The following is a 22,581-nucleotide window of genomic DNA, read 5'->3' on the forward strand; positions in this document are numbered from 1 at the left end:
GCTGGGGTCCCTTGGCCTGGCCTGTGGGGGTTGAGCTAAAACCGGCTCTTCATCATTCCCTGAGGGGTCCCAGATTGTAAGAGCATAATTCCAGGATGGCAAACCCTGGAATTGGGCTCCCTCCACTCTGGTTCCCCTTGCATCACCTGAGAATGGCCAATGTCACCACGGCTTGGCAGCTCCTGCATTGAGTATCTGTCCCCTGGTGATCATTGAGCATCATAGCCACCAGTCAGATGGTCAAATGGTTGGACAGTCACTTAGACTTTTATATATATAGACTCTAGCTATGTTACATATTTCACAAATACAGTACTGCCTTTAGTCCTAGAATAACAGTATTAGATAAATTTCTCTTTGATGCAAGAAATACTGTAGTTATGAACTTTACTGCAGAATTGTTGGTGATAGATTTGGAAGTAGCTGAATATTCATATATAAGCACTGTGTTCTCACTGAAATTTAAGATGAGAGCAAGATTTCCAAAATGTTTCTTTTAAATGCTTTATCATTTATTTTATTCTGTTCATACTTTCTATTCCTGAAAAAAGTATTATTACAAATAGATAAAAAATTATTTACTCAAAGAGCTGATAACAGAGAAAAGATGATGCTGTAAATATAAAATTCTTTGAACCAAGTAATTTGTTTTGTGATTTACTCTAACAAATTTGGTAAATTATGATAAACTATTTTTCTATGTCAATAATTTTCATGTTTTTGCTTAGGTACATCCAATTACTTATTTTTTCTCCTTTTATTGAATTTATGATGGTAACATTCTATATAATTAATTGCTAATATTCAAATCAACCAAGCAGCAGGACAACCGGTTGCTATTATGCACACTTGACCACCAGGGGACAGATGCTCAATGCCGGAGCTTTCCCCTGATGGTCAGTGTGATCCCACAGGGGGAGCGCCAGAGAGCCAGAAGCTAGGCTCTCTATATGGAGAGCAGGCCTAAGCCGTCAGTCAGTTGGACATCCTCCGAGGGCTCCCAGACTGCGAGAGGGTATGGGCCAGGCTACGGGACATCCCCCCAAGTGCGTGGCCTTTGGGGGTCAAGCCTAAACTGGCAGTTGGATATCTCCCAAGGGATGTAACAGTGTGCCAAGTGGCAGGCAGCCAGGGAGGAGCCTGAGCCAGCACCACACTGCTGGCATTCATCCCAGCCTACTGTGCCTGCTGCTGCCATTTAGTAGTACTGCTGCAGAGTCTCAGCAGTGCTCACCAGCTTGCCTTTTGGCTAACCACACTGACCACCAGGGGGCAGCTCCTGCATCGAGCATCTTCCCCCTGATGGTCAGTGCACATCATAGCAAATGGTCAACTAGTCGTTCTGGTCATCCCAGTCATTCGGTCAAAATGGTTGCTTAGGCATATGTATATATATATGTGTGTGTGTATATATATATATATATATATATATATATATATATATATATATATATATATGGTGAATTTATAATTAAATGCTCTAAACAATTAAATGCTCTATTTATTTGATAGAAATTGTCAAGAGGAAAAGAGCTGAAAGGAGACTATAGGTCAAAAATAGAACTGAATACTCTTGTTTAAGGTAAAAATGGGGTTGGTTTAAAGGTCAAAATTAAGGAAAATGCTATCTAAGAACCCAGAGCAAATAAAAGATTAGTAAATGAATGAAGATTTTATAGAAATTGGAATTATAGACAAAAGGCCCACCAAACATATGAATAAAGAATTATAATTTCAGAAATAAAAAATAATACATGGGAAATAACTAGCATGCAAAGAATCATAGTATCTTTGTATAATTTTTAAATTTTTTAAATTTTAGGTATGAATTTCTTTAAAAACAAAGAAATGTCCACATTTCAAGATGATTTTTTTTTAACCAGTCCTATTGCACCAACTAAATTGTCAACAAATGTCATCAATTTTTCATCCTATGACAATCAAGGTAAAAAATAATACATAATAATGTAAAATAAGTATCTAATTGCTCAGAATGTTTTATAGTATACTTTTTAATTTTACCCTTTATAAAATACTTAAAACATCATAAAATACCTGACACATATAAAAATACTATATTCTAATGATTTCCTTTCTATTCTGTTAAAATCACATTTCCTCTTTCTCAGCTTTTATCATATGTAGTTATAAGCATATACATAATGATATTCTATACAAGTATTTTTCAAAATATTTTATTGTGCTTTCTTTATATTTAATTTTTATTATGGAATTCCCACCTTATCTTCTCCCCCACAACACATATTATTAATTTAATTTTAAAGTGTACACACACACACACATGCACAGTTTTAGAAGAAATTCCTAACTTAAATGTTTTTATTACATTGTTCTCTAGAGTATTTTTATGCTATTACACTCACTTTATGAAATACATTTTTAAATGTAGCAGTTTTGTTGCTGGAATCAGGACATTTGGAATAGCTAGTCTTCCATAACACCTGTATTCAAACATACATTCAGTTTCTATTTTATTTTAATTTATTTTAAAATATTTGTTGTTGAAAGTATTACATATGTTCTTCTTTTCCCCTCATATACTTCTTCCAGCTCATTCCTCTGCCCCAGGCTCTCACCTCCACATTATCTATCTCCAATGTTATGCATATACACACATAAGTTCATTGATTGATTTTTTTCCTACCTATACACCCCTGCCTTCCTTCTGATGTTCAAGAGTCATTCAAGTTTTTATGACACTGGATCTATTTTTGATCATCAGTTTATTTGGTTCATTAGATTCCACATATGAGTGAGATAATGTGATACTTATTTTTATCTGACTGGCTTATTTTGTTCATCATAATAATCTCCAGGTCCAAATGGTAAACTCATCATTTGCAACGCATGCTGTTGCAAATGGTAAGAGTTCTTTCTTTTGATTGCCTCATAGCATTCTATTGTGTAAATGTACCACAGGTTTTTATCCAATCATCTGCTGATGGGCACTTAGGCTGTCTCCAAGTCTTAGCTATTGTAAATTGTACTAGTATGAACATAGGGATGCATATATTCTCTCTGAAGAGTGTTTCAGTTTTGTAGGATATATTCTTAGCTATGGGATAATTGGGTCAAATGGGAGTTCCATTTTTAACTTTTTGAGGAAATTCTATACTGTTTTCTACAGTGGTTGCACAAGACTGCATTTCAACCAGCAATGTACTAGGATTCCCTTTTCTCTACAATATTGCCAACAGTGTCTTTGGTTGATTTGTTGACAGGTGTGAGGTGATATTTCATTGTTGTTTTGTTTTGCATATCTCAGATAACTAGTGATTTTGAGCATTTTTCATTTGTCTCTTGGCTTTCTGGATATCCATTTTGGAGAAGTGTCTATTTAGGTTTTTTGCCCATTTTTTAATCAGATCCTTTGTCTTCCATTTGTTAAGTTGTATGAGTTCCACATATATTTTGGATATTAAACCCTTATCAGATATGTCATTGGTAAATATGTTCTCCCATAAAGTAGGATCTCTTATTATTTAGATGACAGTTTCTTTTGTAGTGCAGAAGCTTTATATTTTGATGTAGTCCCATTTGTTTATTTCTCCTTAGTTTCCATTGTCCTAAGAGATGTATCTCTAAACACATTGCTATGAGAGATGGCTGAAATTTTGCTGCCTCTGGTTTATTCTAAATTTTTTTATGGTTTCACTAAGTACATTTAAGTATTTTATCCGTTTTGAGCTTATTTTTGTGTATAGTGTAAGTTGGTGGTCTATTTCCTTTTTATTTTTTTTTAATGTATCTATACAAATTTCCCAGCATCATTTATTTTATATTTATTTATTTTTATTGTTTAAAGTATTACATATGTCTCCTTTTTCCCCTGTCAACCTCTTCCATGCCACTTTCATGACCCAGGACAAGCCCACACCAGCCCAATGTCCGTGTTCATTTGTTATGCTAATATGCATGCATACAAGTACTTTGGTTGATCTCTTACATTACCCACTCCAACCTCCCCTGCCTTCTCTCTAAGGTTTGACAGTCTGGTTAGTGCTTCTCTGTCTCTGGATCCATTTTTGTTCATCAGTCTATATTGTTCATCATATTCAACAAATGAGTGAGATCATGTGATATTTATCTCTCTGACTGGCTTATTTTGCTTAGCATAATGATCTCCATGTCCATCCATGTTTCTGAAAATGGCAAGAGTTTTTTTTCTTTTTCTTTTTTACACCAGCATAGCATTACACTGTGTAGATGTATATTTTCTAAACCACTCATCTGCTGATGGGTTCTTAGGCTGTCTCCAAGTCTTAGCTACTGTAAATTGTGCTGCTATGAACACAGGGGTGCATATGCCTTTTAATGATTGGTATTTATGTTTTCTTGGGATATATTCCTAGAAGAGGAATTACTGGGTCAAATAAGAGTTCCATTTTTAATTTCTTGAGGAGACTCAAAACTTTTTTTTACAGTGGCTGCAACAGTCTGCATTCCCACCAGCAGTGCATGAGGGTTCTTTTTTCTGCCACATCCTTACCAGCACTTGTCATTTGTTAATTTGTTGATGATAGCCAGTCTTACAAGTGTGAGATGATACCTCAGTGTTGTTTTGATTTGCATCTCCCTGATGATTAATGACTTTGAGCACATTTTCATGTGTCTGTTGGCCTTCTATATGTCCTCATTCAAAAAGTATCTATTTAGATCATTTGCCCATTTTTTTTATTGGATTTTTTATCTTCTTTTTGTTAAGTTGTGTGAATTCTCTGTAAATTTTAGAGATTAAACCCTTATTGGAGATAACATTTGCAAATATGTTCTCCCATGCATTGGGCTTTCTTGTTGTTTTGTGGATGGTTTCTTTTGCTATGCAGAAGCTTTTTATTTTGATGTAGTCCCATTTGTTTATTTTATTAGTTTCCATTACTCTAGAAGCTATATTGATAAAGATATTGCTACAACATATGTCTGAGATTTTGCTTCCTATGGATTCTTCTAAGATTTTTATGGTTTCCTGTCTTAGGTTTAAGTCCTTTATCCATTTTTTAGTTTATTTTTGTGTGTGGTGAAAGTTGGTGGTCTAGTTTCATTTTTTTGCATGTATCTGACCAATTTTCCCAACACCATTTATTGAAGAAACTGTCTTGACTGCATTGTATGCTCTTGCCTCCTTTGTCAAATATTAATTGAGCATAATGGCTTGGGTCTATTTCTAGGTTCTTTGTTCTGTTCCATTGGTCTGTATGCCTGTTCTTGTGCCAGTACCAGGCTATTTTGAGCACAGTAGCTTTGTAGTATAACTTGATACCTGGTATTGTGATCCCTACAACTTTATTCTTTTTTTAATATTTTATTGATTTTTTACAGAGAGGAAGGAAGAGAGACAGTTAGAAACATCGATGAGAGTCATCAATCAGCTGCCTCTTGCACGCCTCCTACTGGGGATGTGCCCGCAACCAAGGTACATGCCCTTGACCCCTTGACTGGAATTGAACCCGGAACCCTTCAGTCTGCAGGCTGACGCTCTATCCACTGAGCCAAACCAGTTTCGGCTACAACTTTATTCTTCTTTCTCAATATTGCTGCAGCTATTCAGGGTCTTTTTTTGATTCTATAAAAATTTTTGTAAAGTTTGTTCTTGATATGTGAAAATGCCATTGGTATTTTACTAGGGATTCCATTGAATTTATAGACTGTTTTGGGAGTATGGACATTGTAATGATGTTGATTCTACCAATACAGGAACATAGTATATTCTTCCACTTGTTTATATCTTTCTCTAACTCTTTTTCAGTATGCTATAGTTTTCTGAGTCTTTTACCTCCTTGGTTAAGTTTATTCCTAGGTATCATTACTTTTTTGTTGTAATGGTAAATGGGATTGGTTTTATTTTGTATTATTTTTAGTTTCTCTTAGAGTTCACTATTGGTGTATAAAAATGCTATGGATGTGTGGGTGTTAATTTTATATCCTGATACATTGACAAATCCATTTATTAAATCTAGTAGTGTTGTTGTTTTTTTATGGAGTCTTTAGGGTTTTCTGGGTACAACATCATGTAATCTGCGAAAAATGAGTTTTACTTCTTCTTTTCCAACTTGGATGTCTTCTTCTTGTCTGATCGCTATGGCCAGGACTTCTTGAATTATGTATAGTAAAACTGGTAAAAGAAGGAATTTCTGTTTTGTTCTTGTTCTTAAGGGAAATGGTTTTAGGTTTTGCCCATTGAGCATGATGTTGGCTGTAGGTTTGTCATATACGACCTTTATAATGTTGAGATATGTTCTCTCTTTTTCCACTTTGCTGAAAGTTTTTATCAAAAAAGGATGTCTGGCCTGTACTGGTTTGGCTCAATGGATAGAGCATCGGCCTACAGACTGAAGGTTCCCAGGTTCAATTCTGGTGAAGGGCATGTACCTTGGTTGTGGGCACATTCCCAGTGGGGGGTGTTGCAGGAGGCACCTGATTGATGTTTCTCTCTCATCAATGTTTCTGACTCTCTATCCTTCTCCCTTCCTCTCTGTAAAAAAAATCAATAAAATATATATATTTTTAAAAAGGATGTCTTCATTGATTGGTATGATCATGTGTTTTTTTGTCTTGTAATCTGTTTATGTGCTGTGTCACATTTATTGATTTGTGAATATTGTACCAGACTTTTATCCTTGGAATAAATGCCACTGGTTATGACATATGAACTTTTTAATGTATTGTTGAATCCAGATTGCTAAAATTTTCTTTTTTTTTTTTTGACATCTGTGTTCATCGGAGAGAGTGGCTTGTACTCTTTGTTGTGTATTTATCTGATTTTAGAATTAGGGTGATTCTGGACTCATAGAAACAGTTTTAAGTGTTCCTTTCTCCTGAATTTTTTGGAAGAGTTTGAGGAGGATAGATGTTAGTTATTCTTTGAATATTTGTTAAAACTCCATTGTGAATCCATCTAGATCACGGTTTTTGTTTTCTTGATTTTTTTTTTTATTACTGCTTCCATTTCATCAGTGGTTATTGGCTTATTCAGGTTTTCTGACTTTTCCTGATTAAGTTTTGGAAGGTTGTTGTTTTCTAGGAATTTGTCCCATTTGTTACAATTAAGTCATTTATAGTATTTTATTACAATCCTTTGTATTTCTGTGGGGTCAGATGTGATTTCACCTCTTTTGGTTGTGATTTTGTTTATTTGGGTCCTCTCTTTTTGTTTCCTGGTGAGTCTGGCTAGAGGTTCATCATTATTTATGGGGTTATTCCAAAGAACCAGCACTTGGTTTTATTGATTAGTTTATATTATTTGTTTGTTGCTGGATTTTTGTTTTGTTTTGTTTTGTTTTTATCTCTATGTCATTTGTTTCTGTTCTGATATTTATTTTCTTCCTTCTACTTGTTCCTAGCTTTTCTTTTTCTTTACATTGTATTACTAGATAATCTATTACCAGTTTTTCTTGTTGTTGTTTTTTTGTTTGTTTTGTTTTTGTTTGTTTGTTTGTTTTTGAGATAGTATTATAGTACTATGAACTTCCCTCTCAGAATATTTTTCACTGTGTCCCATAGATTTTGGATTGTTGTGTGTTCATTTTTATTTTCATTTGTTTTAAGATGTTTTTTGTTTCTTCTTTGATCTCTTTGGTAACTCATTCATTGAATGCTATTTAGCCTCCATATATTTGAGTGTTTTTATTGTAGATATTTTCTAATTTCATGCCATTGTGGTCTGAGAAGATGCTTGATATAATTTCAATCTTTTTGAATTTGTAGAGACTTAACTTGTGTTCTAACATGTGGTCAATCTTTGAAAATGCCCCAGGTGTGCTTGAAATGAATATATATTCTGTAACTTTGTAATGGAATGTTCTGAAGATGTCAGTTCCATCTGTTCTAGAGTGTCATTTAGGCTTACTGTTTAATTGCTAATTTTTTTTTTTTGGTCTAGAATAATTATCCAGTGATATCAATGAGGTATTTCAAGACCCTTACTATTACTGTATTAATGTTAACCTCTCCCTTGATATCCTCCAGAAATATATCCTCCTGTATTGGGATATGTTTACTAGAGTTACAGACTCTTGTATTGATCCCTTTTATAATATGAAGTGAGCTTTTTTTATCTCTTGTTATGACCTTCACTTTGAGATCTATTCTGTCATATATAAATATTATTACTTCAGCTTTTTTTATTTTCATTTGCTTGAAATTTTTCCCCCATTCCTTCATGTTTAGTCTGTGTGAATCCTTTTTTCTAAGGTAGGTATGTTGTAGATAGCATATAGATGAGTCATGTTTTCTTTTATTCATTCAGCTAACCTACATCTTTTCATTGGAGCATGTCATCATTTATGTTTAAGGTTATTATTGACAGGTTCTAGTTTATTGCCATTTTTATTCTTTATTCCTGTGTTCCTTTTTCCCTTTCTATTTCTTCTTTTTACAAGTCCTTTAGGATTTCTTCCATTCCTGGTTTGGTGGTAATAAACTCCATTAGCCTTTTTTTGTCCATAAAGCTTCTGATTTCACCTTCAATTTTGAATGATAGCCGTACAGGGTAACAGGGTAGAATAAATTTGGATTCAGATCCTTGCTTTGCATCACTTTGTATACTTCATTACATCCCCTTTTGGCCTGATGTGTTTCTGTTGAGAAATCAGTTCATAGTCTAATGGGAGTTCCCTTGTACGTAACTTTCTATTCTTTATGACAGCCTTTTAAGACTCTTTCTTTGTTGTTGATGTTTGCCAATTTAATTATGGTGTGTGTTGGACTCAGTATTTTTTTGTGTGTGTGTTGGACTCAGTGTTTTTTGTTGTTGTTGTTGTTTTTTATTTTTTATTTTTTTTTGAATGGGGGGAGATTCTCTGCTTCTTGGACTTGTGTGAGTTTTTTCTCCCCTAAGTCAGAAGTTTTCTTTCATTATTTCTTCACATAGGTTTTTTATTCCTTGCTCATCTTCCTCTCTCTGGCACCCCTATTATGAGAATGTTGTTTTATTTTGAGTTGTCCCCAAGCTCTCTTAGAGTCTACTTCTGTTTTTTAAGGTGTTTTCAGTTTTCCAGTTGCTGCTCTGCTTGGGAGTTTTTCCTACCTTATCTTTAACTTGCTGATCTTATCCTCAGCTTCTTCTAGTCTACTGTTGAAACCTTCATTGTGTTCTTAATTTCAGCTATGTCATTCTTCATTTCCTCTTCATTCTTACACACGTTGGTGAATTTCTAATCCAGATGTTTGAACATCCATATAACCATTACTCTGAATTCTTTCTCTGACAAATTGCTTGCCTCCATTTTATTTAGTTTTTCTTCTGTTTATTCCTTTTTTTTTGGGGGGGGGGGGCCTTGTTTCTTTGCCTCCTCACTTTTCCTGTTCCTTTGTATTTTTCCTATGTATTAGATCAAAACGATATGTCATCCAGAGTTTTTGAATTGGTTTTATATAGTAGATGTTTTGTAGGATCTGTGGTACAGTCTCTCAGAACTCCTGTGCTGGGTGTTCTAGGGAGGTCTCCTACTTAATATATTGGGGTTCTCCTGATGTAGTTGAGTCTTGAATTTTATTGTTCCATTTATGAATGGAGTCTTCTCTCAGGATTTCTGTTTATGTGGTTCACTTTCTTCCATGTCATCTCAACTGTTGTAGAGGTGCTAACTGGACAGCATAAGGTACAACATGACAAGACATGGCACAGAATGAACAAAACATGAATGTACACAAGACCCCTATAACCTAAATAAAAGTGACCACCAGAGAAAATAGAATTATGAAAGTGAAAAGTGAGCAAGAATAATAGGGAGAAATGGGGGGAAAAGAGGAAAAAGAAAAAAAAATGGGAATAAAACAAAACAAACAAATAAACCAAAAAGCACAAACAAAAAAACAAAAGGTTGAGGAAAAGAATCTTTAGATGCAGAGCCTACATAAAGAAAATAAGGTTAAGTGTGACTAGGAAAAGAACCATGTTTTAGAATAGAGGAGTGAGTGAGAATACAAAAAGTAAAAGAAAAATATTTTAAAGGGGAACATAGAAGAGAACAGAAAGGCCTGAATTTAGGAAGTGAAACAAGTTTAAAAAATTAAGAGAATAATAGGGAAAGAGAAGAGAGAACAAAATGAGTAGTGAAGAAAAAGAAAAAAAAGAAGGGGATATGGAGTAAGATCATGGAAGAGGAAAATGAGAAATATGAATAAACCAATAGAGACTAGAGTAATAACACATCAATAAAACAGATAAATTAGATCAATTTTTAAAGGAGAGCAAAAAAGAAAGGAAAGAGAAAAACTAAAACAGACAAATGAGAAGAAAACAAAATAAAAAGAGAATAAAGGAAGAAAAAGATGCCAAAAATAAAAAATAAACATATAAAAATAAAATAATAATAAACAATGTTTGAAAAATTAAAAAGTGTTGTTTGCTTCAACTGAATTTTAATGCCCCATTGGAGCTGGTTTAGGACCCAACTCTTCTGTTTGTCTGCCAATTCTAGGCTTCCTGTTTGTTACTTGGGTGCTAAACTCTGTCAGGCACAGTCTTTTGGCTTTTAGAAACCTGCTTAAAGCTCCTAGCAATCTACTGGGTCCTCTGCTTGTACCTGTTTCCACAGGCCTTGGCTGCAAGCAGGCAGGTCCAATTTGCCCTCTTTGCCTGTCTGTCAGCTGTCAATCTTAATCACTCAAGTGTCTGTTTCTGGATGGTCTCTAGGTGGGGTTGCTGCTGTCTCAGATTGGTGTTTTGTTTTGTTTTTTTCTGTCCCAGAAAAAAAAAAAGGCTCAAAATATTACTCTAGCCTTGGTTGGTCAGAGATCCTTGTATAGAGACCAGTGGGGTTGGCTTACAACCTGGGGTTTTTATAGGCTGGTTCCCAGAATATCTGGGTGGATGGCCCCTCTTCCAATCCAGTCACTGGGGGCTCCTTTAGATTCTTTAGACTGGTAAACTTGGACTCTGCCTTTTTTCTCTCTGTTAAGCTCAAATGCAGAGTGTGGAAGCTAAATTACCTGCCCTGAAGCTAATGGGAGGTGCTATCTTTTCTGGGGGCGATGGGGAGAGGAGGGAATGGCCACTTATGTTTGGAAGCCTAAGTACAGCCCAAAGCAGGACTACTGACCACATCTCCCTGCCCTCCTTCTCTCCCCAGTCTCCTCGGGCACCTCAAGTCCATGCCTCCCTCCTTGCACCAAAATTTCAGGTGTATGGTTGCAATTAAAAGTCCTGTGTTCTGGGTTTATAGAATAAACACAAAACAGAACAAAAATAAGAAGGGAACCACAACTTTTTTCCCCCCAGCACCAAATTACTTTCCCCTCACAGCACTCCTTTTCAGATATCCAGCAGCCCTGTGGCTTCTCCTTTTCATACCTGCCGCCAAAGGATATGGCTCTGGTAATTAGCCTTGGCCAGGCTTCTATTTTTCTGAGGGAACTGACACTTCCATAACTCAGCTTCCTCCTCTACTTCTCACCCAGCCACTCTATTCAAGCCAAAATAAGCCTTCCTGCCAGTCTCCAGGCATTCTCTGCCCTTCTTTACTGTGAGTTGTCTCTCCAGCTGTGCTAAATTTATTCTATATTCAGTTTTTAATACCAACATCTACAAAATATATTCATGAAAACAATTTAGCTTTCATGCTTTCATGCAATTAAGATCAAGAATAAACTTAAGTATGGGGTCATTATACTAACATACAATTTTTAATGATGTAAAAATTATCTGCAACTTTTACTCTTATATGACAAACTAATGGCCCAGTATACAAAATTCATGCATGGGGAGGATGTCCCTCAGCCCGGCCTTCACCCTCTCCAATATGGGACCCCTCAAGGGATGTTTGATGCTTGTGGGATTGGGCCTAAACAGGCAGTCAGACATCCCTCACACAATCCGGAATCACTGGCTCCTAACCACTCACCTGCTTGCCTGCCTGATTGTCTCTAACTACTCTGCCTGCCAGCCTGATCGCCCCCAACTGCCCCCCTTCTGATCTGATCACCCCAACTGCTCCCCCCACCAGCCTGTTCAACCCCAACTGCCTCCCCTGCCAGCCTGATCACCCCTAACTTGTCCACCCCTGCTGGCCTGATCACCTCCAACTGCCCCACCCTGACAGCCTGTTCTCCCCCAACTACCCCCCCCCCACTGCCTGCTTGCACCCAACTGCCCCCCATGCCAGCCTTCTTTCCCCTAACTGCCTCTGCCTCAGTCCCGCCATGATGGCTTTGTCTGTAAAGATGTCTGAAAGGTCTCCTAAAAGATCTCCCAATCTAATTAGCATATTACCCTTATCAGTATAAATGTGAAAAGCTAGCTTGGACTTATGGCTTCTGAAATACATTGTGTCCACAAAATTTTATTTTCTTAATAACTACCTCAAACTAAATCTCTCAGCCTGAGACTTCAGTTTAATCTCTAGCTAATGATTAAATAGCATGTAACTTATAATTCTTTATTTAAGTTGATATGTTCAATAATAGCACATGCCATTTTAGTAATAAATGGACTTATGAAAAAAATCTAACAAAAACTAATTGAATGGGTGGGGATAGTAAGTAGTTTATGCCTAGAGTTCTGATCTCCAAAACAATCATTGTGAATGTACTCTTCAACATGTAAAGTACAGATGAAGTATAGAAATGAATATTCTGGTCTGAGCAAAGATCAAAATTAAGGCAGATGCTGAGATATCCTTTCCTCAGACAAAACCCATGTATGCTACCTTCCAGATAAGAAAAGAAAACAATGCAAGCTTTGCTGTTAATTATTTTAATTTACCTAACAAGTGAAAAAAGGGGTTTTGTGCATCTACATTGGCAAAATTAAAAATCTACTTCATCAAAATTCTACAAAAGTAGCTTTCTCAACCTGAAGGGAGAAAACTCTACATGAATTTGAAAGAATTGTACATATCAGCAACCTAAAACAATAAGCAACATTTCCTATAGAAAATATTTGGCAGGAGAGAAAGAAAATTACAGCTAACATCAATAGAATTTTCTACCATCTTACCCAACACCAGAGAGAACCAATTTGACAATCATTCACAGATGACAGGGCTTGGTAGAAAACTAAAAGCACACTGTTGGAGAAAAATATCTGAGATTGGGTGCATGCAAGGGGTAAGAGTTATAGTTTAACTTTGCCTGCATCATTTCTCCCCCTGGAAACATATCTCAATGCCAAAACAGCAGTTCTCATCCCATAATGTATCCTATGGGGAAAATGAGAGCATGTGACTGAGTACCTAGCGTCTCTAGTTGGGCAGGAAACTGTCAAAAAGGCCCATTTTTATCTTTCCCACTCAGAAGACTGAGTTACAAGCTGCATGACTGGGAGACTGCAGTGGCTGAGAGAACAATAGTCACAACACAAAATGGAATGTTTAAAGGGATGTGAATACTGGTAATTGTGTCCAAAGACATGAGAGGCTCATCAGGAGGTGTGCACATCAACTGCTGCAAACATTATATGTGTAGCCCCACAAAATGGCCCACAGGCACCCTCTTCAAACTCTATGTGCCTCACACACACAAACCACCACCCTGTAAATGGCTACCTATGTGTTCTCCTAATAGTAGCAAAAGTGAGCTTTAATAGAAAGCTAGTGAAAACACATAGAAAATGGGCCTGATTTGCATACATGGGATAAACCACAAATTTGAGCATTTAGCACCACTTAAGATAAAGCAAGAGCTATCAACAATGAGCCTGCTTTACAAAACAGAGAAAAGGCATAATGTTTTAAAATTCTATTACAAAAGAGGCAAAAAGTGTACAGCAGTTGTACCCATAGAAAAAGTGTAAGAAAGCCTCAAAATCCTTAACAGTGATGACAGAAGGATTTCTCTCCAGAAACCAGTGAGTAAAGTCTGGAGAAGGAACTTGCTTCTAAAATGCAATTATAGTAGTGTAGGACATGAAGGAACATGAAAAGATGTTATCATACAAGAGATACAATACTTTCCTAATAACCCCCCCAAAAAATGGATATTTGTGACTTAACTAATAAGAAATTTAAAAAATATGTAATCTCAGTGAGCTACAGGAAAACAGAAACAGACAGTTCAACAAAAGCAGGAAAATGGTAAGCAAAATAAGAAGTGGACATCAGAAGAATGGTGGTGTGAGAGGTCCCACTGATCTCTCCCTTTGAAGTTTCAACAATTTGAACAACTATAATTCAACAAAGGATCACCTGTTCAATACACAATCAGGTTTGAGAGACTTGCACATTGAAACACATAAAGGTGGGCAAGTGGGAGTGAACTCAGAAGGTGGGAAAGGAGAAGAACTGGGATGGTGTCAGGGATATAGCCTAGAGCTCACACCCCTGAGCTCACTGCAGGTCTCATCCCACAGAGGGGAGGAATCAGGTTGTCATTGACACTCACTTTAGCCCAGCATTTGATAAAGCAAACTTGTTCCAGCTCAGAGAGGTACAGTATTTCTGCAGGAACAGAGACAAAGCACAAAGGTGCAGTCAGGATTATCTGGCAAATGCTATTGCCAAGCAGAAAAACAAAGCAAGTGGAGCCTGGCCATGTTCCCTCGCCCACCAGAGCTAGCAACAGGCCACTAATGAAGCTATGGCAGTAAGTACTGGGTTGTAGTGTACATTACCTGCAAACCTGAGAAACAGAACTACCAAAACATTTTTCCTTGTGATAGGAGCACTCTGTGACTAATGCTAGGGGTAGGGGGAAATACAGAAGGGAAGTCTGCCAGTCACTGTTACTGAGAGAACAAAGTCACAGAGGCACCAGCCAGCTTCCCCCAGATCATGCGACCCCCACCCATATGGTAGCATCTGGTTCAGGGGACAGCACTGTGGTATCACACATTTGGAATCCCATTCTCCATTACATTCCACATGGTGATAGTGCCCTGACACCAAGGTGAGTTGATCATTGAAGAGACAATCATCTTCCAAAGGAACACAGGACATCTTCCACCACCCCAAAGAGATCTGAAAAACCAAATTAGTGCAAGAGAAACTGAAAATCTTCTGCTTTGCCTTAGCCAGTTTGCTGAATGGTTAGAGCACATGTGTCAAACACAAGGCCCGCGGGCCAAATCCGTCCCGCCAGGCCTTGCAATGTGGCCCGCACCACGCTGTCATCACTGCACTCCGCTGCGTTTCCATCACAATGACAGTTTATGACTGTTCAGTAAACCATTCGGCCCGCGATTTAGGCTGGATTTTAGATTTTGGCCCCTTCTCTGATTGAGTTCGACACCCCTAGGTTAGAGCGTTGCCCCACAGACTGAAGGGTCACAGCTTTGATTCACAGTTAAGGGCATGTACCTCAGTTGTAGATTTGATCCCCAGCCCTGGTCTGGATGCATGTGGGAGGCAACCAGTTCATGTGTCTCCCTCACATCAATGTTTTTCTCTCTCTTCCACCTATTATCTCCCTTCCACTCTCTAAAAGTCGATGTAAAAAAATATCCTTGGGTGAGGATTAAACACACACACACACACACACACACACACACACAAACAAAGAAAACAAAAACAAAAAACCCACCACCGTGTGCATCAGTGAAAATAATAAAAAAACTTCTTACCAATCTATTAGAGTATGTGTTCTATAATTTTCATAACACTGAGTATCCCTCGTACTCATGAGAACATAGAATTAGGCACAGCTAAGCACGGAGCAGTGCATATCCCCACCAAACTCTGGTGCAACACATACCCCCACCAAACTCTTCCCATACCCCTAGGGGTACGAATACCACACTTTGGAAAAGACATCAAATACATAACTACCAACAAGTGAATCTAAAAATCAAGAGAATTAAAAAAAAAAACTGGAGAACAAAATAGACTGGTGAATATAATAATAACAGGGACATAGAAAGGGATTGGACTAACAATTCTCAGGGGGAAAGAGGTGTGAGGGATGCGGGAAGAGATTGGACAAAAATCTTACACCTATGGATGAATACAGTGGCAGGTGTAAGGGCATGGGGTGGGGTTGGAAATCAGGTGGAGGGGCGCTATGGGGGGGTGGAAAGGAACACCTATAATAATCTGAAAAATAAAGATTTATTATAAAAAAGAAATAGAAAATCAAAACACACCAAAAGCAATAATATTTAATCAGTAATTTTTTAAAAAAATTAAAGAAAAGTCCACCTACATGGTTTCACTATTAAGTTTACCAAACATTTAAAGACAAATTAATACCGCCCAAACCGGTTTGACTCAGTGGTAGAGCGTCGGTCTGTGGACTGAAAGGTCCCAGGTTCGATTCTGGTCAAGGGCATGTACATTGGTTGCGGGCACATCTCCGGTAGGGGGTGTGCAAGAGGCAGCTGGTCGATGTTTCTCTCTCATCGACGTTTCTAGCTCTCTATCTCTCTCCCTTCCTCTCTGTAAAAAAATCAATAAAATATATTTTTTAAAAATAAAAAATAAAGACAAATTAATACCAATCCTTCTCAAAGTCTTCCAAAACAAAAAGGAGAACGTTTTCTCAAGCTCATTTTGCAAGACTATCATTATTCTGATGCCAAAGCCAGATAAGGACACCACAAGAAAATAAAACTACAAACCAGATAATGATATCCCTGATAAAAATTGATGCAAAAATTCACAACAAAATACTAGCAAACCAAATTTAACAGCATTTCAAGAGGATCATACCCCATGCTCTATTTGGAGTTACCTATGACATACAAGATAGTTTCTACTCACCTAAACCAATATATGTGATATACAACATTAACAAAATGAAGGGTAAAAATCATATACTCGTTGCAATGGATGCAGAAAAGGCCTTTGACAGAGTTCAAGATCTTTCGATGATAAAAACTCTCAACAAATATGGCATAGAAGGATATACCCAAAAATTCCACAGCTAAATCACAGTCAATGATGAAAGTTTAAATGGTTTTTCTGTAATATTAAAAATAATATGCCTACTCTCATCACTCTTACTTAACTTAGTACTGAAATTCCTAGTAATCTGGCAAAAAATATAAAGAAAATGGACAATTAAAAAGGACAAAGTAGTATGGTATAGTCTCTCTTTGCAAATAATATAGAGAAAATTCTAAAAATTCCACCATAAAACATTTAGAACTAATAAGCAAATAAAGTTGAAGGATATGAAAATAAAATGTAGAAATCTGTTTCATTTCTATACATTAAGAATGAACTATCTGCAATAGAAATAAAATAATTCCATGTACAATAGCATAAAAAATAATAGAATATTGGGGTGCATACTTAAAAACTAGCACTCCAGATGTCAGTTGGGCTGTGAATGAAATATCAGGACCTGGTGTTGGAAGAAGGGGCACATCCTCAACATGAGAAAACCAGTCCTCCAAGGACCCCTAGCCCCATTTGGTTGACTCAAGTCCAGATTTGGATTGCCCTGGGGAAGAGTGATGGGAGACAGGGAAGGACTCCATTTGGCCCCTAAGTTGAGAGTGCCTAAGGGTGAGGCTTTATTCTAATGGCATTTCCTTGAAAGCACTATGGGCTGGTGGCTGCATGCTTTGAGAGGGCCCTTTCATACCCATCCTTTATGATAAAAAGAGTTTTCCTTGTCAGATGGGTACAATGCACTTTATAATAAAGGTTGAACATGTACACACACACACACACACACACACACACAAAGATGTCTTAGGAATAAATTTAAGCAAGCTTGAGAATGATCTATCTAAACAGTAAAATCTATAACACTTTGATGGAAATTTTTGAAGAAGCACATATAAGTAGAATTATATCCTGGGTTTATGCATTAGAAGAGTTAATGTTTTTAAAATGTCAATACCCACCCTCATCTATCTATAGATTCAATGCAATCCTTATCAATATTCTAATGGCTTTAAAAAAAAAAAAAAAGGAAAAATTTGTTGGAGCCAGAAAAGACTCTGAATAGCCAAAGCAATCCTGTGAGATGAAAACAAAGGTAGAGAGCATTACATTTCTTTATTTCAAACTATTACAAAGCTATAATAATCGAAACAAGTTGATACTGACACATAAACAGACCATTCACCAATGGAACAAAATCAATTGCCTGAATATAGCCTCATGTTGACAATTAATATTTCACAAGTGAGCCAAGAATACTCAATGATATTATCTTTAATAAATGGATTGAAAATTTTGATATCCACATGCAAGAATACAATTTATTCATATTTTATATCATTTACAAAAATAAAGTTGAAATAGATTAAAGACTTAAATGTGACACCTAAAACCTTAATATTTCTTCAAGAAAACACAGAAGAAAAGAAAATCTTCTTGACATTAGTCTTGGTGACAATATTATGAACCTTCCACCGAAAGCACATGCAACAAAAGCAAAAATCAACAGGTGGGACAACATCAAATTTAAAAACTGGCAATCACTTCTCGGCCTTTTGGCTAAGATCAAGTGTAGTATCTGTTTATATCAGTTTAAAAACTTCTGGCAAGAGGAGAAACCAAGATGGTGACATAGGCAAACACCTAAACTGCCTCACACAAATGTGGCTGGCTTCCTCAAGCGAGAGAGAGACAAAAGCTCCCAACTGCACTGAATTCCAGTTCCAGGTGAGTCTCTGGGGACCCAGACTCATATGGGGAGAAACTGGACTGTCAGGAAAGAGAAAAGCACACTAACACTCAGAGGAACTGTGGAAGACAGAGGTACCGAGGGTTTATCAAGTGGGAGATAAAAGCTCCTGACTGCTCTGAACTCCAGTTCTTGGCTAGACTCTGGGGACCCAGACTCATTCAAGGAGAAACTGGACTGGCTAGCAGTGGGCAAAACTCAAGGGCAGCTTTCTCTCAGAGGTGTTTACAGCAATTACTGTGGGACTCTGAGACCCAGGAGCCTCTTAGGTCAGGACTGATGAGAAGCCAACACTGTCTGCTCTGCCCTGAGATTCTGCCCCATCCAAGCTCAACACAGAGGGTTTTGCAAGTCTTGTCTCATAAGGGTGTCTCCAGCACAGAAGTTCTCCCAGCATAGACACAGCTGATCCTCAGAGCCAGCTGGCCTGGAGGTCAATTCCTCCCAGTGATACCAACAGCAATCAAGACTTAACTACAACAAGACTGTGCACACAGCCCACAAAGGGGTGCACCAAGAGTGTCCACTTCAGGTAGCTGGGGAGACTGAACCACTAGGCCCTATAGGACACCTAGCACACAAGGCCATTCTATTAACTCAGAGAAGCAGCCAAAATTTGGAGACAAAGAAACAGGTCACAAATGAAAGAAATGGGGGAAAGCAAATGATTGTATATAGAGTTCAAAACCATGGTTTTAAAGTTTTTCAAGAATGTTCTAGGAAAGGCCTATAAATTTAGTGAGACCCTCAAGGAAATGAAAAAGGACCAACTAGAAATTAAGTATTTATTTCACTGACTGAAATAAAAAATAATAAACAGAGATCCAACAACAGACAAGATGATTGCAAGAATCAAGTAAAAGATTAGAAATACTTAGAAGCAAAAAATACCCAACCAGAAAGACAAAAAGCTAAAAGAATCCAAAAATATGAAGATAATGTAAGGAGCCTCTAGGATAACTTCAAGCATACCAACATCAGAATTATGGGTGTCCCAGAAGAGATAGAGCAAGATACTGAAAACCTATTTGAAGAAATAATAACAGAAAACTTCCCCCATCTAGTGAAAGAAATAGACTTACAAGTCCAGGAAGCACAGAGAACACCAAACAAAATAAATCCAAAGAGGACCACACCAAGACACATCATAATTAAAATGCCAAGAGCAAAAGACAGAGAATATTAAAAGCAACAAGAGAAAAATAGTTAGTTACCTACAAGGGAGTACCCATACGATTGTCAGCTGACATCTCAATAGAAACTATGCAGGCCACACGGGAGTGGCGAGAAATATTCAAAGTGATGAATAGCAAAAACCTACAACCAAGATTACTCTACCCATCAAAGCTATCATTCAGAATTGAAGGACAGATAAAGAAAAAGCTTCACAGATAAGAAAAAGTTAAAGGAGTTCATCACCACCAAACCAGTATTATATGAAATGCTAAAAGGTATTCTTTAAGAAGAAAAATGTAAAGATGAAAATTATGAACAAATATATATCTATCAACAAGTGAACCTAAAAATCAAGTGAATAAAAAATCTGATGAACAGTATTGACTGGTGAATATAATAGAATCAGGGGCATAGAAAGGGAATGCACTGAAAATTCTTTGGGGAAAAGGGGTGGAGGGGTGCAGGAAGAGACTGGACAAAAATCGTACACCTATGGATGAGGACAGTGGGGAGGAGGGTAAGGCAGAGGGTGGGGTAGGAACTTGGTGGAGAGGAGCTATGGGGGTGTGTGGAAGAGGAACAATTGTAATAATCTGAACATCAAAGATTTATTCTTAAATTAAAAAATTAAAAAAAACCTTCTGGCAAAAGAAACCATCAGCAAAATAAAAAGGTAAGCTACAAAATGGGAAAAATATTTCAAACTATCTATCTTACTAGAGGCCTGGTGCATGAAATTCATGCACTGGTTTGGCGGAGGGGAGGGTGTCCCTCAGCCCAGCCTGCGCCCTCTCATAGGCCCTGAGGATCAGGCCTAAGCCAGCAGTCAGATATCCCTCTTGCACTCCAGGGCTCTCACAGTCCAGGACCCTCACTCCTCACCACCTGCCTACAGTGTAGGTGGGAGAGGCTCCTGCCACCACCACTGCACTTACCAGCCATGAGCCTGGCTTCTGACTGAGTGGCACTCCCCCTGTGGGAGGGCTCTGACCACCAGGGGGCAGTTCCTGTGTTGAACATCTGCCCCCTGGTTGTTCAGCTATTAGGGTCAATTTGCATATTACCCTTTTATTATCTAGGATAATTGTTAATTTCCAAATTATGTAAGGGGCTAATAAACTCAATAGCAAAAAACAAATAAAAAATGTGATTATTATAAGTGGACAGAGGTCATTATTATATATATTGAGACAGAAAATATTTGTATGATCTCACTCATATGTGGAATCTAAAAAAACTAATCTCGCCAAGACCGGTTTGGCTCAATGGATAGAGCATCAGCTTGGGGACTGAAGGGTCCCAGGTTCGATTCCGGTCAAGGGCATGTACCTTGGTTGCGGGCATATCCCCAGTAGGGGGTGTGCAAGAGGCAGCTGATCGATGACTCTCTTATCGATGTTTTTAACTCTCTATCTCTCTCCCTTCCTCTCTGTACAAAATCAATAAAATATATTTAAAAAATAAAATAGAATAAAATAAAATAAAATAAAATAAAATAAAAAATAAAAAAACTAATCTCCTTGAAACAGAGTAGAATGGTGATTACTAAGGGTGGTGGGGTGCAGAAAATGTGGAGATGTTGGTCAAAGTGTACAAACTTTCAGTTAGAAGATGAATCAGTTCTGCCCTGGTCAGGTGCCTCAGTTATTTGGAGCGTTGTTTCATACACCAAAAGATTGTAGGTTCAATTCCAGGTGAGGGCACATACTTAGGTTGTGGATTTGATCCGAAGTTGGGGCACATACTGAAAGCAACCAGTTTAAGTTTCTCTCTCATATCCATATTTCTCTCTTTCTGGGATGCTTCTATGTCTCTGCGTCTATTTTTGACAATCAGTTTATTTGGTTCATTAGATTCCACAAATGAGTGTAATACTTTCAACAATAAATATTTTTAAAGAGAATATTAAATTTAAAAAGAAAAATGAAAAAATAAATTCATATCTACATAAATAAAAGAATAAATAAATAAATAAATAAAATTTTGTATAGAATATATATTTTAAAAAAAACTTTTCCATGGATGAATCTGGAAGAGATTAGTGCTAAGTAAAATAAGCCAGTCACAGAAGTACAAATACTATATAATTCCACTTACATGAGATGTAAAATACTCAAATTCTAGGGATGGATTAGGAAGAAATTAGTTGTTCAATAGGCATAAAGTTAGTTTACATTGGATGAAGCTCTAGAAATCCATGTATAGCTTTGTGTCAATAGTTAACAATACAGGGCTGTGCACTTAAAATTGTTAAGAGGGAAGTACATGTATTAAGAATTCCTATTATACACACAAGCAGGGAAATATAAAATGTCTTTGGAGGTGACTGATGTTTATTACTTTGAGAGTGATGATGATATCACAGGTGTATGAATATGTTCAAACATCAAAATATATACATTAAATACGTATAAAATTTTATATACTACATATACCTTGATGAAGCTTTAAAATAAGATGCTATCTAGGAGCACAGAATAAAAAAATAATGAAATAATTTATAGAAATTGGAGTAATAAATGTGTGGGAAGAAAACAATTTGTATCCATAACTAAAGACATGGATTTGGGGGAGTAGTGTGAATATCCAAAGACTTCATGTAATTTTCTTTTTAAATTTTATTTTAGGTATGAATTTATTTAAAAACAAAAAAGAGTTCTCACATCATCAAAAACGTTTATCCTCCAAGGACATCTCAGCAATTAAATTCCCAACAAAAGTGGTCAATGTATCACCCTTTGACAATCAAGGTAAAAAATTATACTTAAAGACATAAAATAAGTATGTAATTAAAACAGTTTTGTAGTATTTTTTTACTCATTTTGCATCTTACATTTTATTAAAATATCTTAGGTAATCCTTGCAAGACTA

At 36.9% G+C, this 22,581-nt stretch overlaps 1 protein-coding gene and 1 pseudogene across 1 annotated transcript in view; both read left to right on the forward strand.

Moving 5' to 3' along the window:
• Positions 1-22,581, forward strand: part of LOC118716508 (coiled-coil domain-containing protein 7-like) — a 98,303-nt gene that overhangs the window by 41,543 nt on the left and 34,179 nt on the right. Inside the window, exons 8-9 of the mRNA XM_036433893.1 lie at positions 1,823-1,945; positions 22,338-22,460. Coding sequence (XP_036289786.1) covers positions 1,823-1,945; positions 22,338-22,460 — 246 coding nt within the window. The remainder of the gene's footprint in view (positions 1-1,822; positions 1,946-22,337; positions 22,461-22,581) is intronic.
• On the forward strand, positions 18,325-18,430 carry LOC118709643 (annotated as a pseudogene).

This window comes from Pipistrellus kuhlii, unplaced genomic scaffold, assembly GCF_014108245.1.
Source record: "Pipistrellus kuhlii isolate mPipKuh1 unplaced genomic scaffold, mPipKuh1.p scaffold_m20_p_1, whole genome shotgun sequence".
NCBI classification, from domain to species: domain Eukaryota; kingdom Metazoa; phylum Chordata; class Mammalia; order Chiroptera; family Vespertilionidae; genus Pipistrellus; species Pipistrellus kuhlii.